The 19,714-nt window shown below is 37.3% G+C and overlaps 1 protein-coding gene across 1 annotated transcript in view; it reads left to right on the top strand.

Moving 5' to 3' along the window:
* The window catches only part of LOC134791558 (uncharacterized), a 60,102-nt gene that overhangs the window by 14,147 nt on the left and 26,241 nt on the right, over window positions 1–19,714 (top strand). Inside the window, exons 12-17 of the mRNA XM_063762606.1 lie at window positions 6,053–6,438; window positions 7,049–7,258; window positions 7,731–7,877; window positions 8,525–8,675; window positions 9,994–10,251; window positions 10,762–11,105. Of these exons, the coding sequence (XP_063618676.1) occupies window positions 6,053–6,438; window positions 7,049–7,258; window positions 7,731–7,877; window positions 8,525–8,675; window positions 9,994–10,251; window positions 10,762–11,105 (1,496 nt within the window). The remainder of the gene's footprint in view (window positions 1–6,052; window positions 6,439–7,048; window positions 7,259–7,730; window positions 7,878–8,524; window positions 8,676–9,993; window positions 10,252–10,761; window positions 11,106–19,714) is intronic.

The following is a 19,714-nucleotide window of genomic DNA, read 5'->3' as shown; positions in this document are numbered from 1 at the left end:
GTAGATGAAAACATTACATGACCAAATAATATAGGCTAACCCTTAAACAGGCCTGACGCATTTTTTACTTTTGATTACTGATTCGGGTAGGTAATAGGTTAAAAAGAAAAGTAATTTCATGATTTTCTTTTACTATCCCTAATTCAATAAAAAACACTCGGTGGTTTTTATATGCCCACTACTCGTTACCAATGGTGCTACGTGGTCCTTATATGGCCACTGCCTTGTTAGCCATACAGAGTAGTTTTAAGGGTAAGTCATGTGCACATCACATTTACACTTGCGTCACAAAATGCACTAACTGCCGGCACTTTCTTGGCTCGCATGGATGTCGTGGCTCGTAAGATTGACCGTTGAATAAATATTTAATTTAAAAACCAAAGGAAAATATATTACTTTTGTACTATGAGGATTCATTCATAGTAATGAATCTTACCCTTAAATGTCATGTAAACTCCCTGCAGGGCAGAGGCCACTTATAAACCACTCGAACGTGCCCCAGACGGCCAGAGGGTTCATACGAACCACAAACTTTTAGATCGAATATTTTATCAGAAAACAATAACTAAGGTAAGTTATGACTTACTACACATACATTATCTAATAATCTACCATAAAAATACAAAACAAAATACTTAGAGTACTTTTTTTCGGCGTAGCGAACTTATACAGCGGGAGAAACGTACAAAAACTGCCATTTGTTGTCGATTTGAACTTGACAACTAAATTGTCAAAGAAATTTGTTTTGACACCTGTAATTTTTTTACGTTCCCATATCACCCACTTAATAGACTTTACGGCAATGACATTTTGCGGTCGTTGTATTTACTCAGCTCGCCAAAAAAATCATTTGCTATGTGGTACTTATAGATACACTACCTGTTTAAGGGTTAAAGTCAGGTCGTTCAGTGAAAGATCCAGGTGGTTCATCTGTATTTGGTTGGTTAGCCACTAAATGTTATAACTCACCAAAAATGTAAGTACAAATTATTTGTTTACTTTTATTTAAATACCTAAAGATACAGAGTATACATTTGATACTGGGAAAAGTCAAAATACTAGAAAAGTTTAGGGTGGTCTAATTTATAGAGGACCGGTATCTACTATAATATTATTACGAATTATTGCGGAAAAAACCGCAGGCAATGGCTTTTCATAACGTCATTACCCGGCACTTGTTTCCTCCAAGCGTGCAAGACTGGTAATTTGAATTAAATAAATATTATTTTCTCTCTATTAATTGAAAAGTAAAAATAGGAAAATTAGCCTACTAGTACTAGCGGTTGACCAAAATCAGCTGCAAATGGTGTTAAAGGTATGAAAATCGGCACGATTAATCTTTAGGCCATTTGAATTAATTTGACCCGTAGCACCAAACAAAAAAACAAAAGGAAAGGAGTTATGACGTCATCTTTTTTTTGAATGGAAAATAAAAAAAAAATGTTCAGAAACCTATAGTGTGTGGTATTAAATGAAATAGCATTTTGAGCCGGTTCTAAAAATATATCACATTATTATATTTCGGTCACTTGCATTCAATTAAAATAAAAATAATTTTCAAAACATACCAAGTTTGGGCTCCTCCAGATTCGAAACCGTTAAGGGGCCGGTATATGACGTTTTCGATTTAGACCTCACTTTGTAACCATAATTTGTTCAATAAATGTTTAATAATTGCATTAAATTACACGTAAATTTGTTCACGAAGAAACCGTGTACCGACTCTTCATGCCATTGTATTTTTAATTTGCTGTTATTCTCTACAAATCGACACTAAAAGTATCAAAAAATCAAAATATGGAGTTCCGTTTGAGACAGAAGCAAAACAATTTTGTCTTTGACAGTAATTGAATTATTGTATGATTCTAAAAGCTAGATAATTCAGCTACCAATTTATTATCGATTTATATTTTTACTCACTAAGACAACACAGAAATTCAATCTCAAATGTAAACTTTCGAACAATTTCCATACATTGACGACATCACTCAAAATTCTTCTTCAAGTCAGATGCCCGTTGGGGCTACACCGGAGCACACGTGTACTTCTTCAAATGAAAATGACAGCTTGATTTTCTTGCTTTTGAGAATTATATTGACATTAAATCATATACGCACACGAGAAAGTATACCAGTAGATAAATTGTATTTCAAAAAATAGGGTACATAAATATCAGCTCGCGTCTCATTTAAATTTGATTTGCTGTTATAATGGTTGAAAACCGCAGTAAACTATCTTAAAACAATACGATTACAGTCGAATTTCAGTATTATGTTCCTTCAAAACTCGCTTAAAATGAAAAAAGTTTAAAGACTCATCTTTACTGATTGGGATCAATTTTTATTATGCTGGTATCATTTTGCGTCAGTTTAAAAACGTATTTGACTTCTGTACGTCAATGAATTTTGATGACAATTGTAATCTTGTATTATATTATAGAACTTTTATCTTAAAATAATGCCTATTAACAGAAAGAGTTATGTAATTCGTATAAGTAATACCTGAAAGTCTTGTACCTAGATCTGTAATACCATGGATTGCGACGAATAAATGATAATGATTATGCGGTTCGTTCCGTCTATATATATGTATAATGCGTGTACGTGCTGTTCTCTGAAAATCTTCAAGAAAAAATAACGGCTAGACCAGCACTAAGTACTAGCGAGTTTTTGCGGCTTTGGAGACCGAGATGAAGCTTACAGGCCAATAGCGCTCTAGTTATTGTTATGTATACCTATGTATCGAATGTTTTATAAATTACCTATAAAAAGCAATGTTTTATTTCGATTAGGTCTACATTTTGTGCATATTGCATATCTGAAGTATTTTCGTACTAAACTTGAAACTTTCGTTGAAACTAAATAAAATAATTATTCCAAATTTACAGTCGCCTGCAATTTATGTTACACAACGAAGGCCGCAAAAATATCTGACACGATCTTATTTGTAGAACCATAAGACCATGTCACATATTTTTGCGGCCTTCGAAGAGTAGGTACCGTCATTATCACCAACTTTGCCCGCTTATTTTTTAAAACGAATTTCTCAAAAAACATCACATCATATGACTTTTTTTGCTCAGCACGTCCATTGTGATCAAACGCATCAGTTTATTTGAAAGAAAAAATATTTTTTATCGTGTTTTTACTCATTTTTTTGCGTTTTAGAGGGCGGGCAAAGATATCCGGGGTTTTCGCCAACATTGCCCACGTCAATTTGGTATTCAAATACAGCTCGTATGATGATGATGTCTAAGGATCACTTAAAGGTTTTGGGCAATCCTTCCATTCCCTGTTAATAACTTAGCGATAAGTGTAAAAACTTTAAAATAAATTTGCTGGGCAATGTTGCCTACCCGTTTTTGCCCATTTCCAAATAAGGCTCGCCTAAGCATTTTACAAAGGCTAGGGTTGTCACTTTTGAGAAAATCTGTTACAATAGTTTAATGGCCAAAAATATGATTTTTGTTGTGTTTTTCATTCGTTAACGGGATAAAACATCTAAATAAAGGATAATAAGACAAATTAAATACAGTATATATTTATAAACTTATTTTAGTGTACAAACATAACCTTCTTTTACTTGCGAAGTTGGGTAAATTAGATGAAAGTGACAACCCTAATCCGTTTTTGGTGGTGGGCAATGTTGGTATAGATGCCAAATTACCGGATTACTTTGCCCACCGCTAAAACTTTTGTGTATTTAGGCCTTTTTAGTTTAAATCTCAATAGACATAATCTATGCTTCATGTGTTAACTCAAACCCGGAAATATTTGTCAAAGGGTTCTCAATTTTTTCTACTTGCATTCATTATTTATCAATGTTTTGCCCGCCGAAATATACCCTATATTAGACAACTCGCTCAAACTCTAAATTCCCAAGTCAAGTTATGCACAAGTTTGGTATATAGTTTTGTCAGAAATATAACCTATTTTCTACTAAAAATAGCAGGGTGGCCATAACTATTATAATTTTTTCTACATTAACGAATTTGTTTAAAATTGTCGTTTTGGGCAAAGTTTCCCTGGAGGCAAAGTTGGCGCTAATGACGTAACATATTATTGCAGGTGACTGTACATAAATGTTTCGGTGATTTTGAGATTATTTTTCAGGTTAGTTTACTAACAATCAAGTTATGCAGATACCGATTTCGTGAACGTATAAGTAGTAAGGTAAGTACCGCTATTGTTTAGCGATACCGATTATTTTTGAAGGCAAAACTATACTGTTGAAATATAAAGATATTAAAATTACAGCAGGGACAACCATTTTTTATAGGTGTACCTAAACCATCATTGGCCGAGCATTAGCAAAGGTCTCCGTTTCGGCTTGGGCAAAAATGCTTTTGTATGTTCTCCTTTGCAGATCACATTTTTCAACTGATTCTCGTGAAAATTTGTAAGCAGGTTCGATAGAACTATTCTGTTTCGCTTTATCCCCAAAATTGAATTGCCTGCTGAAACTTTATTTATTTAAATTCCTATTGAATGGATTTTGCACCTTATGAAAAACCGTATAGTGTAGTAAATAACATTTTACATCTGACTTAATGACATCTTGTTTTATTCGCTTTAATTGTACAAAACGCGTATCTCGACAAAGCAATATTAGGTAGTAAAACAGTCAACAATCAAATTAATTAAATAGGTAAGTACGTCACGTGTGACATGAACAGACAAGGAAAGCAAGATTAAATGCATTGTTTCTCTTTCATCTTTCAATGGAACGCTTTTACCCTCAAAGGAGGCTAGTGGTCAATACTAAACTAAAAGTCCAATCTTAAAAAAAAACATGATGGGTCACTGACCTGTCCCAGTAAAGTGAGGTAGTGTACGTGAAGTGCGCTTGTGTGTGAAATGGGGTAAATTGACAGAATCTGAAATTTTACCCACCGCTACCGTCGCCTTAAATTATTTTTTGTAAAATATACCTCAAGTAATACCCAATATCCTCATATCTAACCCCAAGAAATTAATTTCGAAAATATTTAGTTTTAGTATTTAAAAAAAAATTATTATCACAAATTGTGATCTATCAATGAAACGGCCTCCTAGCCTAGTCGATAGTGACCCTGCCTATGAAGCAGGAGGTCCCAGGTTCGAATCCTGGTAAGGGCATTTATTTGTGTGTTCATCATCATCACCACACAAATAAATGCCCATATACACATATATACAAGCCCTGGTAAGGGCATTTATTTGTGTGATGATGATGATGAAATTGATGAACACACAAATAAATGCCCTTACCAGGATTCGAACCTGGGACCTCCTGCTTCATAGGCAGGGTCACTATCGACTAGGCTAGGAGGCCGTTTCATTCATAGATTGATAGATCACAATTTGTAATAATAAAAAAATTTAAAAAAATACTAAAACTGAATATTTTCGAAATTAATTTCTTGAGGTTGGATATGAGGATATTGTGTATTACTTGAGGTATATTTTACAAAAAATAATTCAACGGTTTCGTATCTGGAGGAGCCCAAACTTGGTATGTTTTGAAAATTATTTTTATTTTAATTGAATGCAAGTGACGTAAATATAATAATGTGATATATTTTTAGAATCGGCTCAAAATGCCCTTTCATTTAATACCACACACGATAGGTTTCTGAACAAAAATTTGTTTTTTTTCATACAAAAAAAAGATGACGTCATAACTCCTTTCCTTTTGTTTTTTTTTGTGGTGCTACGGGTCAAATTGATTCAAATGGCCTAAAGATTAATAATCGTGCCGATTTTCATATCTTTAACACCATTTGCAGCTGATTCCCGAATGTCAGGTTGTACCGCTATCGCTATACCAATATTAAAACACCTGGAGGCTTAAAATGTTAATAGTGCTCAAGGCAATGCCGGGAGGATTAGATATTCTCGAAGGTAAACCAACCAACCAACCATCGTTAGGTACTTACACTTTCATACCCTAAATCTAAAATTTTTGATTTTTTTTAGTTAAATGCCTACAATCCAAAAAATAGTTTCACTTGCATCGTGGTTTCCTCAAACCACACAATTATTTTTTTCATAATGAATCTATTCTTTTGCAGATCTCAGAAGTAGTGAAGCTGATGTCAGTCATCTATTTCCCCTCCATGTTTAACTTCACGTCAGCCGGGAGCTCACCACCAGTGAAAAATGTCAAAGTCCCAATCAACCGAGCGTTAGACGTCGTGGCCCCAAAGTCTAGTCCGATGTATCTTCAGATAGACGGCCCCGAGCAGATTATTCTCAGGATATCCTTGAACGTGATGCATCCTAGACTGATGTTCAATTGTGGGGCACCAGTTTTGGATTATGTTGACCCAGCATATCTCATTTTGGAGTGCTTCGATTGGTTTGTGGACCCTGAACTGCCGAAGCCAAAAGCGTATGTTAGGACGAGGGGATATGATTGTGTGGAAATGTTTTTTTTGCCGGGAAGACATTATTGCAGGTTTGCAATGATGAGAATATACAAAATAAACTGTATAAGCGTGACTAATTTTACCTATAAAACTAATATTTATTATAGGTAAAAAAATGTTTTGCTTCTATTTCAAGCTGTCTGCCTACAGTATATTTTCCCACAGAACCATTATAAGAGTAATGTTCACGTTCAGTTTGGTTGTAAAATTGTTTTCGTTTCCATTTTCTTTTCGAGACTGAATACCTCAACTACATCTATACCATGGCAAGTTTCATACTTTCTGATAGATGGAACCATCACCATACCCTTGAAATTTGAATGGACTTCAGCCGCTCTATTATGAAACAAACTTTTATTCTTGCAAGGTTCATTTATTAAACATATTTGTTGAATTTGAACTTTAATAGCTGTCAATAGAGTTCGACGTCATATCCGCCATATATGACTTCGTATGAGGTAAGGGGCTAAGTTAGATGAAATCTAAATCATAGTTAATTGAAAATTTCAAACAAAACAAAGTTAATTTGATGTTTGTTGTTTTGGCCTCTTCCTACAGATTAGGTTAAAATGTAATAGGATTGTTTTCGTATAATGAAGGAGATATTCTTGTATTTAGTTTACTATCACAAATCTCCAGACTCTGGGTCCACTCCCAAACAAACTGGCATGTGGAGCTCATTAGCCAGTCCTCGCTCCTGCTCGGCACCCAAGACCTGATCCAGGGCGCCTCAGTCCGAGAGTGCCCTTGGGCCGTTTACTTCCTCACGAACTTGGGAACTGCCTTCACCAACTTACTGAAGACTACGAAGACCACGACGTACATGGCCATTGATGCTGAGTTTCTTAAGTACGTCATTTTATATTTTGAACTAGAGTGCCCCCCGGCTTTCCATTGGTTACACAAAACCTTATTTTATACACCTAAACCGAATGAAAATCCGTTCAGTAGACACAAACAGACAGACACGCCGGGGAGTTTGTTTTATAAGGTGTAATGATAATAAATAATGCTTAGTGCCTTTAACCTCATGTCAGTGTATAATATATATATTATACTCCTAACCGAAATTTTAGTATTTTTTTTCGAGAAAATTTGTTCCGTCAAACTAAATAACATTGTTGTTGTAAGTTTGACAGTTCAGGAAAGTGGTGCTACACCGTGCTATATGTTTTGTAGTAGGTAGGTACCTAGTCAATCGCTAGCGTTCGATAATCCGGTTACCGCAAACATGATGAGTGACAAAATAAAGGCAACTGATGATTCTTCAATATTATAGCGATACTTGTCCAGCAACAAAAAAATAATATTATATCTACAGGTCGTATCAGCCAGACCTTACATGGAATGAAGAAGTCGTAGGTTACAAGAAGAATCTACGCCATTGGATGTTCCGAAAAGCGCTTCAGGCATTTCTCATAAAGCGTCTAAGTTCTATTGAGTATCGGGACGTTTGTTTCGTACTGAGGTCAGTAATTTTCTTTGTGAAGGCAGTAAATAGCAGAAATTAGTAAAAAACAACGGGTTGCACTCCGGAAGTGGCGGCAGAAGTGAAAACTCCATGACAGTCTTACGTCTTACGGTCACGTGACACCTGTTACGAGTTTTTCCCCATCACAAAAAGTGCACAGCGCCGCTAAAGAAGTTTTCACTTCAAAAATAAGAAAACGCATGTGTACGCTTATCATAATACACTGTTTAGGTATTTAAATAAAAGTAAACATAATCTACCCTCAAATGGCTCCTTAAGCCAGTTGAGGGTAGATGAAAACATTGCATGATCCATGGTATAATAATATACTCCATTCCCGTCTTTTCTAGGTCACCTAACTGACACAAGCCTACGTCATCATGCGACAGCGCTATATATGATAATATGCGATAGCGCTATATATAGCGGCCATGTTATTGTGACGTAGGCCTGTGTCACTCTGGGAATAGAAGACCATGTTTTATTAGACTATGGCATGATCAAATAATGTATGTAGGTTAAAGTCAGGTCGTTCCGTGACGGATCCAGGCGATTTTGTATTTGGTTGGTTAACCAATAAATCTTATAACTATCCGAAAATGTTTGCTTGCTGAATATCAAAAAACTTAACTTTTCTAACACAGACGGTATCTCGTTGCTCCTGAATTTGGTCTGCCGGAGCATAAGCCGGACATTACAAACTACAGAAACATAATAAATTTAGACCCCTGTGATTGCACCATACCGGAACCAGAGCACCCGGAAGAAGAGAGTGTACGATCAGAAGAAATGCAGGTACCTGTAGCACAATGTAAAAAGTAACAGTGGACCGACGCCTTTAATGTATGCGTAAATGCCGACACCGCACAACTGCTCAAAAATTACAAACATTTCAAATAAGACACGCTAGCCCTGTAAGTAGTAGATGTAAATGTCAATTTCATCCTTGACCTATAGATATCGGATCTATATCTGAATCCCTAAAGTCTTTTCTCCTATCTTTGCATTCCCTAATATTGTTTGTCATAATGATCAGTTGTCCTAACACTCGTATACTCTAATTTTGGTTTCCCTATTATCGAATGGCCGATTTTTTTTTTGTCCTAATATGTTTTTCCCCAATGGCACTTTCCATATTGTGTATTTATCCTAATGTTATGTAGCATAATTCTTTTTTTGCCTAATTATTGTTAGGCCTAACAATTATATATCCTAACTATCATGTTACCTAATTTTACTTAGCCTATCGTTGCTTGACCTAACACTCGTATGCCCTAATTTTGATTTCCCTATTTCGTTTCGTTTTTACAATGGTCGCAGTTCTAACCTAACCTAACCCACTTTTGTGGCAGCAGTTCGTTTTTAGAAGATCACAAGTTCTAACCTAACCTAACCCACTTTTGTGGCAACAGTTCGTTTTTGCAAGGATCGCAGTTCTAACCTAACCTAACCAACTTTTGTGGCAGCAGTTCGTGTTTGCGAGGATCACAGTTCTAACCTAACCTAACCCACTTTTGTGGCAACAGTTCGTTTTTGCAAGGATCGCAGTTCTAACCTAACCTAACCCACTTTTGTGGCAGCAGTTCGTTTTTGCGAGGGTCACAGTTCTAACCTAACCTAACCCATTTTTGTGGCAACAGTTCGTTACCATTCATTATGGAAAGTAATTTTTATGATAATTGATAAATAGGAAAAGTAACTGTTATGACAATTGATCATTAGGGCAATAGCCATTAGGTCAAAACAGTTAGAGCATGTTATTTTCTGCCAAACATTGTTAGGGATTTCGAAGAATATGGTAAAAAACATTAGGGATCTTGATAGTTATGGTACAAATGCTTAGGACAAATGAGTCTTAGGTTAACCATTACATAATGGAAAATAATCGTTATGACAATTGATCGTTAGAGCATGTGCCCATTAGGACAAACCCGTTAGGGCAAGTGACTTTAGGACAAACGTTGTTAGGGATTCAGAATGACACCCATAGATATCAACCCTCTCTTAAGTTTGTACCGATAAATTTCCTCGGATAAAGTTATTTATATTATGCCCTTGTTGTACTATGTTGTTTTGTTCAAAAGTTTCATTATGAATTTTTATTCTTGGTCAGACTGGCGAACACTCCCCCGAATATCAAGTCTCTCAAACAATACTGGATCGACTACTCACATGTCCATCTCTCCCAGCCGTTTCACAAGTATGCGAACTGGCTACTTCAGAGCAAACATGTGGCATGCTGAAGGAAGAACGAGAGAAGCTGGTCCGTAAGCATGAGGCGGCGACGTTGCTGCAAGCGTATTGGAGAGGCACGATGGCGAGGAAATGTTTGAGGGATAAAGTTAATGTACCTCCAGAAATATTTAAAACGGTATGTAAAATACTTATAAAGGGGCCCACTGATTAACAGTCCGCCGGACGGTATCGGCCTGTCAGTTAGAACAAAATTTTGACAGTTCCGAACAACTGAGAGGCCGATACCGTCCGGCGGACTGTTAATCAGTGGGCCCCTTAAATGGATAAATCCTTAGGCCAGTCGCAATCACAAATTCAAGAAAAATAAATAAAGACAAGTTTTTGTAACTTATATGTTAATCCTATTGTAGGTAACGGCAAGATATTTGCCGTCAGACAACTCGGAGATTTTTTTTTTCAATAAACGCGTTGTTAGTGAATATAAATATTAGCGGATGCGTGATTTCTGTATAAAACAAAGTTTTACTATCAATTTAGCGCAAATAAACATTCGCAAGTAGATAGATGCGCACATATTTATCTAGTAATAGTGTGTAATTACTTAATATAACGCAATTGTTTTTTGTATGGAAAGCGAACCACCGAGATTATCTATTTTCCAATGTGTCTTGTATGAAATTTCTAGCTTACGGAAGTTGCCTTCGGACACCCCGAAGCTTTGGCTGGCCTGATGAACGAGTTTTTCAGTATGTATCCTGGAGCCAAAAGTGCCTATTCAGTAGCCTCCGCTTTAAGCGGTACTACGGATTTACAGACCTTCACTGGCCAGGCTCGGATTACACCCCAATGCAAATGGATCCCCTACTTCCAAGGGACTTTTTACTGCCACTATAACGTCAAAGTCCATTTTGCTCTGCACGGAACGTTGCAATTTAATACAATGCAAGTGTATGACAATGACACCGGATTGCAATTGCCACAAGTATTCCGGGCGGCTAAAACGTTTGAGATTAAACCGAATTTTTTTGGGTAAGTTTTCAGAAAAATGGTACCGTTTACTTTTCTCGAAAAACCATCAACATTTGGGTTATTTAGAATCAGAATCACGAGTACTCTTCAATCAGACAAAGAAAAAAAGTGTCCCCAGTTTTTCATACAAATTTTGGGTGTCAGTTTTGTAACGTCCATACAAAATGTATGTGAAAATGCGTTACAAAACTGATATTTTTTTTCTTTTAAAATCGATAGTCCTCGTGATTCTGAGTAGAAAATGCCCATAATAAGTATAAGTAATTAAGAGAAAATACGTTCGCAACCCACACTAAAATACAATAAAGTCGATGTGGAGAAGGTCGTTTAAAACGGAAGACTGTTTACAAGCTCTTTCGTCGCTTTTAATTCTTGCGTCTGTACCAAAGAGAATTTGAAATAGAGAGTTACTGTCATGGTAAATTATGTAGCTACAGTACATTTACTGCCATCTTTCGACAGAAGATTAAAACTGTTAAAACGCCATTTGACTTTGATCATTATTCTTTCGCTGATATGTGTTAACTTGTTAAATATTAATATTAACCTTTTCGACGCCGTGTCAAACACAAAAGCTATCACGCGGACCGCGGACGCCACGTCACTGAAGTGTCAAAACTGAAATTGAACTTTATGCATATGCACGTAGGTCTATGTTGCTGCATGGTCTAAGACCGATTAATCGGTCTTTGGCGTTGAGCCTGCGGTGCGGATATATCGGTCATTGGCGTCCAAAAGGTTAACGCCATCTACTCGAGAGTAGGATGAAGGTTATGGTGCCATCGCTCGAAAAGATTGCACCATACCTTTGGCCTATAGTCGAGTAGATGGTGTAATTATTAACAAACATCGGATTCTAGGGGGCAAATTGTATGACGGATAGGGATCCCGTCATACAATTTGCCCCCTAGAATCCGATGTATGATTATTAACAAAGACATATGTGCCTTCGTATAAGATGAATAAAGTCTCAGAAAAAAACGTGCCTCGGAAATCAAGAAAAAGTCATTCTCGGATAGATTTTTTTTTATTTATTTATTTGAATACATAATATATGATAATATACAGTATTACAGTCGAAACCAAATCACTGTACACATCCGATTACAGAATACATAATGTATTTACACAATTTAGGAAAATCAGGTCACAATCAACTTTCGTCCATCATCTCACAGTACCGCAGACACATCTGACACACAACCATCCATCGATTTGCAAACATATCACATTCTGGTGCCCGTGGCAGAAGCGAGTTCAACAGCCTTAGAGCCCGCACAGCTGGTGAGTTTTTATGTGCTACAGTGCGTGTAAGTAATTGGTGGCCAAAAGGTTGTGACTTCGCGGTCTAAGGAGATTTTTGGGCACAAATGGAACAGCGAGTCTAACAACTCTTCCTATCAGCTCGGGACAGTCTGTATCGCCACGTAAAATTCCGCATACTGTCACTAGGACTGTTACTGCTAAGGAGTTAAAACCTAGGGATCCTAATAAGTACTTCATCGGATATAATAATGGATAATAAGTATACAACTTTTTATATAAGAACCTAAGGAATGTTTTTTGTACTTTTTCTACGAGAAGGGCGTATGTGCTTTCAGCTGGGTTCCAAACAATACTTGCCGCTTCAAGCTTACTTTACTAGCCGTGTACTTTAAGAGCCGTGTAGAGCAGTTTGATAGCTCTAGGATCATTAAATTCGCGCGCATTTCTGATAACGAAACCAAGTCGCTTATAACAATCGGCAGCTAATCCTTTTGTGTTCATGTAAGGTAAGAGAGACATCAAAGGTAACACCCAGGTCTTTGACAGTTGTTACGCGGGCTATGACTTCTGATCCAAGTAGATGGCACACACCTTTGGCCTATGCTCGGCTAGATGGCGTTGTAACGAGACAGATGACCTCTGTGCACGTTCATCAAAGTTATGGGCATTTAGTTACATATAAAGATGTTTTTACATAGAAAAGAATTATTGGGAAAAATAAATTTATTCATAAAAATGTTCTCTGTCATCATTAAACTAATTAATTATAAGTTTGATTATATGTAAAGATGTTTTATATAAACTGTAAACATAAATAAATAGATAGAAAGATATATGGTTTACATAAAGCATTGCAGACATTACTTATGTCTAAGTATGACAATATTAGTGTTCGCTTAATGAAATAAAAAACTTAATTTTGTTAATTTCTAAAAAACTAGAGAACTGATATACATAATTTCATTGTCAAATGAGTCATTATATGTGTATGGTACATAGGAATTTAATAATTAGTCAATTCATTAAAATAAATATTTTCATTATACATATATGGGATAAGCAAATAAAATGAAAAATGAGAACCTGTTCTAGCTAATAATCGTTAAAATTATAGAAGCATATCATGATTCATTTATGTAGAATGTAATTAAATAAGGCATTGAGATTTTATAATATTTTTATAAGCTAAAATTTACATAAGATTTTTGAGTATGAATATAGACCAAGAAAAGTCTAATTTTGTATGCCATTGTGAGATCAGAAGGATTTGGAGGATTAAGGGAAGTGTATTTTAGTCAATTTATATAGTATATTGTATATAAGGTGGGTCATTTAGTTAATAAATGATCATATCTTTACTAGTACTGATGGAATTTTGCAAGGAAAGTTCAGTTGTAAAAAACATGAAAAATAGTGTTTGTAAATACTAAATGATGCAGTAGGAAAATAGATTATAAGCTTAAGAATTAGTTTTAGCCATAAATAATAGTGGAAATACTAGAAAATTCCACAAAAACATGCAAATAAAATGTTAGGTAATTTTTGTCCATTACTTCAAAAGTATAGAGTTTTGATGGAAGAAATTTATTGAAATACATAGATAAAAAATCAATACATCCATATTTATATATATAATCATCTAAAAACTGGTATTTTATTCAAAAAGAAAGAAAAATATTTCCCATAGGGTAATTTTCAGTATACAGGGTCATTGAAAAATGGACTCTAATTTCATATATATTAAGTTCAAATTTGCTTGCACGCCATAGTAAAAAAATTCGTATTAGGATTGATAGAAGAGTACAAAGAGATTTTAGGCGACGATGAGGACGAAGGCGACGTTCGTAACCAAGGAAACAAACAAAACAAAATAATACCAAATATATAGGGGTATAAATAGAAGAGCCAAAAGCTAGGAGAGACATTCAGTCTACAGCAGCCAAACCAAGAAGAGCTCCAGAAGAAGAACTAAGAAGAGGATCCAGAGAAGCCCCAAGGACCGAAGAGGAGCCCCAAAGGAGCAGCCTGCGCAGCCTGGGACATCAGCGGAGCCCTGGCAGGCTTTCTCCGAACATCTTCGAGCGACTTCAGCGGAGCCCTGGCAGGCTTTCTCCGAACATCTTCGAGCGACTTCAGCGTAGCCCTGGCAGGCTTTCTCCGAACATCTTCGAGCGACTTCAGCGGAGCCCTAGCAGGCATTCTCCGAACATCTTCGAGCGACTTCAGCGGAGCCCTAGCAGGCATTCTCCGAACATCATCGAGCGACTCCAGCGGAGCCCTGGCAGGCTTTCTCCGAACATCTTCGAGCGACTTCAGCGGAGCCCTAGCAGGCATTCTCCGAACATCATCGAGCGACTCCAGCGGAGCCCTGGCAGGCTTTCTCCGAACATCTTCGAGCGACTTCAGCGGAGCCCTAGCAGGCATTCTCCGAACATCTTCGAGCGACTTCAGCGGAGCCCTAGCAGGTATTCTCCGAACATCATCGAGCGACTCCAGCGGAGCCCTAGCAGGCATTCTCCGAACATCATCGAGCGACTTCAGCGGAGCCCTAGCAGGCATTCTCCGAACATCTTCGAGCGACTTCAGCTGAACAAGTAGCTGAGCATCAGAGCAGGTTCCAGGGAATCCTGAGCTACCCACTTCAAAGAAGCCTTCAAGTCTCCGGGTGAGTGTTTATACATATATTCATAAAGTAGTGATTTTTATTGATTTGAAAAACTTAATACTGATTTTATTTTAGATTACTGATGGCAGTGCGAATTCTTTATTGTTTTCTATGATTTGCTATAAATAGAGAGACTTATAAAGTATGAGTAAAATTAGAATGAAGCCTCGATCAATGAGAAAGAGTCTGGTATAGAAAAGTATGCCAAAATCCTGTTCAGATTTCATGATGTGGTGAACAACGGATAGCTGAGCGATTCCGTAAGTTAGCGGTTGTAAAGAAACCTCAACTGCTTTCTGTGTTCTATACCATATAGAATGAATTGAAACTTGAATAGTATATAGTTTATTTGTATGAATTTATATATGGGCTTTAATCTGGTTTTACAGATAGAATTTTAGTGATTATACTGAATTTATCTTTATATTACTGTTGACAATGCGTATTCTTCATTATTTTCTATGATCTGCTAAAACTTCAACTATGACAATATGAAATTGTGTGCTATTGAAATTAAACAAGGAAATTTTGATTCCAAGGAGATTTGATACTGAATTATTGAAAATAAAATGTTTTTGCTCTGGAGAAGTTGAGTGATTTATAAAATGTGAATAAAATTAGAATGAAGCCTTGTAAGAAGAATAAGGCCTGGCGTAAAAAAAAGTATGCCAAAACTTGTTCAGATTTCATGATATGGTGAACAACGGATAGCTGAGCGAAGCCGTAAGTCGGTGGGAGTAAGAGAACCTCTCCTGCATTCTGTGTTCATAACCATTTATAAATAATGATTGAAACTTGAACAGTTTAAAATTTATTTGTATGTATTTATATATGGGCTTTAATCTGGTTTTGTTTGTCGGGTAGATGTTTTGGAAGCATGTAAGAATTAGGGCTTAGATATTGTCTATCAGAATACTACTGCTTAAATAATTTACAGGGTCTGTGTCGTCATGGAACCTTCGCGCCTACCAGATCTCTCGTCAAATACAATTTAAATGATTCTTTTTATATTCAACTTAAGTATAGACTCATAGCTTTGCAATTTTATGTACATTAGCTTTGTTTTAATCAAAGTTTTTAAATAATTTAGATTGAGCTTTAGATTTTCGTTCCGTTTCATAACAAATCGCGTTGTTAGGCATACTGGTCAGTTTTTTTTCGTGGGATTTTTCTGCCAGTCCAGTAGGTTACAAAACCATGGTAGAGACTATTAGGGCTAGTTGTTAGGCAGGTAACATCATAGGGCTAAAAATAAATAAACCAAAATCAAAACTCGTCAACCAAAGTAGTATAAAATCAATTTTTCCGTAAATAAATGTCTTTAAACTTATTCTGTTGTTTGCTTTAATAATATGCCTCTCTCTCTCTAAAGATCCTGAGTTACTATTCTTCGCAATGTAGATTCCTACCACTTGATCACAAGCCTGGCCAATTTAGTTTGTAAGATAAGCCACACATGCATGGAGCCCTGGTCCTGATAAGGTTAGATTTAGGATCTTCAATTATGGTAAGTATTCAGTTTAGGGGAAATCTAGGTTAACTTTCAATTGTTTTAACTAAAGGGTCATGAAATTTTGAGGGATATTCTTTATATTCATGGGCCGTGATCGTCTAGATAAGCTTAGCTTAAGGGGTTCGTTTCAGCGTGACGACGCCGTTTCATATTTAACAATTTTAACACATAGATAGGGGCTGTCCATAAATTACATCATCGATTTTTGACGATTTTTGACCCCCCCCCCCCCCCCCATATAATCATCCAAAAATCATGCTTCAAATGACCCCATTCCTCCTACTTCATGCTACCGTCATCCGATGTCCAGACCCCCCCCCCCCCCCTAATTTGAAATGACGTAATTTATGAATACCCCATATCAGTGAATGAACATGGGTCAAAATGATATAAAAATAATAAAATCATTTATCCATATAATTATATACATTTTTTTGATAATTTTATACGTTTTCATTTTGAGTTTTAGTCGTGTGTCGATAGATGGCAGTAAATTTAATGTGACTATAAAATTTACTATATCAGGCCCCCTCTATACCATCTATTCTCTTTGTTATTAATATTTAACTAGTGTTTTGCCTGTGGGAGTGACGGCAGACGAAATGGTGTTGGTATAGCACTCGATCGTCATTTGAAACAGAATGTCACAAATGTTGACAGGAAGAGCGATAGAATCATCGCTATGAAAGTGATGTTAGAAAACATCACACTCAATTTAATAAGTGTGTATGCTCCCCAGAGTGGATGTGACGATGTAGCGAAAGAGAAGTTTTGGGAGGATTTTGACGCAGTGACCATGACTATACCAGCAAATGAGGAGATATATGTGGGAGGGGATTTTAATGGACATGTTGGAAGAATGAATGTGGGGTATGAAAGAGTGCATGGGGGTTTCGGTTTCGGAATACGTAATACGCAGGGTGAAGCATTGCTACAAGCAGCTACTGCCTTGGACATGGCAATCGCCAATACCTGGTTCCAAAAAAAGGATGATCACCTGATAACCTACAAAAGTGGCAATCACACCACGCAGATTGATTATTTCCTTGTGAAGCGAAATAAGATCAACTGCATCAAAGACACAAAAATAATACCAGGAGAACACCTTACTTCACAGCACAGGCTGCTTGTAATCGATGTGAACATTAAAGTCCAGTCTCGTATGAGAACCGAACGGCCCCCTGCAAAGATAAGATGGCATATGCTAGAGAAGAATGAATGTGCTATAAAATTTAAAGAACGTGTAATAGATAAAATGATAGAAATGAAAGGAATGGAAGGATTGAATGCAAACGAATGTTGGAACGAGATGGCAAATTGTATACGGAGAGTAGCAAAAGATGTATTGGGAGAGTCGAAAGGGAAAGGTGTGATAGATAAGGAAACGTGGTGGTGGAATGAGGAGGTGCAGGAAGTATTAAAGAAAAAGAAGCAGGCATTTAAAGAATGGCAAAGTGTTGAAACTGGGCAGGAAATTGAGAAGGAAATAAAGAGGACAGAATATAAAGAATGTAAGAAGAAAGCAAAGCGTGCAGTTGCTATAGCCAGAACAGCAGCACAGGACCATTTGTACGAGTCTTTAGATAGTCCTAAAGGCGAAAAGCAGCTGTACCGCCTAGCCAAAGCGAGAGAAAGAAGTTCCCGGGATATGTCTCATATAAAATGTGTGAAAGATGATGCAGGTAAGGTGATTACGAAAGACGAAGCGATAAAAGAACGTTGGAAAGTCTACTTCGAAAGGTTGATGAATGAGGAAAATGAATGGAACAGGGTACTACAGCACAGGATGATAAATATGGGTGCAGTGAAAGAAATATGTATGGACGAAGTAAGAACGGCTGTGAGAAGTATGAAAAATGGGAAATCTGTAGGACCAGATGATATACCAGGAGAGGTATGGAAGTTACTGCGTGAGGATGGATGTAAGTGGCTGACTTTGTTCTTCAATAAGTTGTTGCATGAAGAAACCATTCCCGACGAATGGTGCGACAGTTTGCTGGTGCCCATTTTTAAAAACAAAGGGGATGTACAGGAATGCAACAACTATAGAGGAATAAAACTCATGTCACATAGCATGAAAGTATGGGAAAAAGTGATAGAGAGACGCCTGAGAGATGAGAGTGATATAACACAAAACCAGTTCGGGTTTATGCCGGGGAGAGGTACAACAGACGCCATTTTTGCACTTCGCCATCTGTGCGAAAAATACAGACATGCCAAAAAGAACCTGCATATGGTGTTTGTTGACCTCGAAAAAGCATACGACCGAGTACCCCGAGAGGTTTTGTGGTGGGCTCTGAAAGAGAAATGCGTGCCTGGGAAGTATGTAGAGCTAATCCGGTCAATGTACAACCGATGTTGTACACGCGTCCGGTCAGCTGCTGGCACCACCGACAAGTTCAGTGTCACGGTAGGCTTGCACCAGGGATCGGCTTTAAGCCCTTACCTCTTCCTGCTTGTTATGGACGCTCTGTCGTCGGACATACAGGAGGAGGCACCCTGGTGTATGCTGTTTGCCGATGACATTGTGCTTGTTGGTGAAAACGAACTCGAGGTGCAGAGCAGACTTGAGAAATGGCGGCAAAAATTGGAGAATGTTGGCCTGAAGATCAGCAGATCTAAAACAGAACACATGTTCTGTGATTTTGGCGGTCTCTCCAGTTTTGCTGCCATAGAACTCGACGGCGTTACATTGCCGGTCTGCTCCGACTTTAAGTACCTCGGTTCGCTCGTACAGTGCGATGGCGATATTGACCGTGACGTTAAAAACCGGATTAGCACAGGATGGATGAAATGGCGACAGGTCACGGGAACCATTTGCGACGCCCGAATGCCTCTTCGGTTGAAGGGTAAAATTTATAAATCAGTCATAAGACCTGTCGTCATGTATGGATCAGAGTGTTGGGCCCTAAAGGTGACGGATGAAAAGAGATTGCATGTAGCGGAGATGCGAATGTTAAGATGGATGTGTGGCGTGACGAGAATGGATAGGATAAGGAATGAGTATATAAGAGGAAGCCTGAAAGTTGCACCCATAACAGAAAAAGTAAGGGCAAATCGCCTAGCATGGTACGGGCATGTGATGCGGAGGGATGAAAGTCATGTGACGAGAAAGGTATTACGAATGAATGTGGAGGGAAGTACGAGGAAAGGAAAACCGAGGAA

This window comes from Cydia splendana, chromosome 6 (genome assembly GCF_910591565.1).
Source record: "Cydia splendana chromosome 6, ilCydSple1.2, whole genome shotgun sequence".
NCBI lineage: Eukaryota > Metazoa > Arthropoda > Insecta > Lepidoptera > Tortricidae > Cydia > Cydia splendana.
This window is presented reverse-complemented; position numbering and strand designations above follow the sequence as displayed.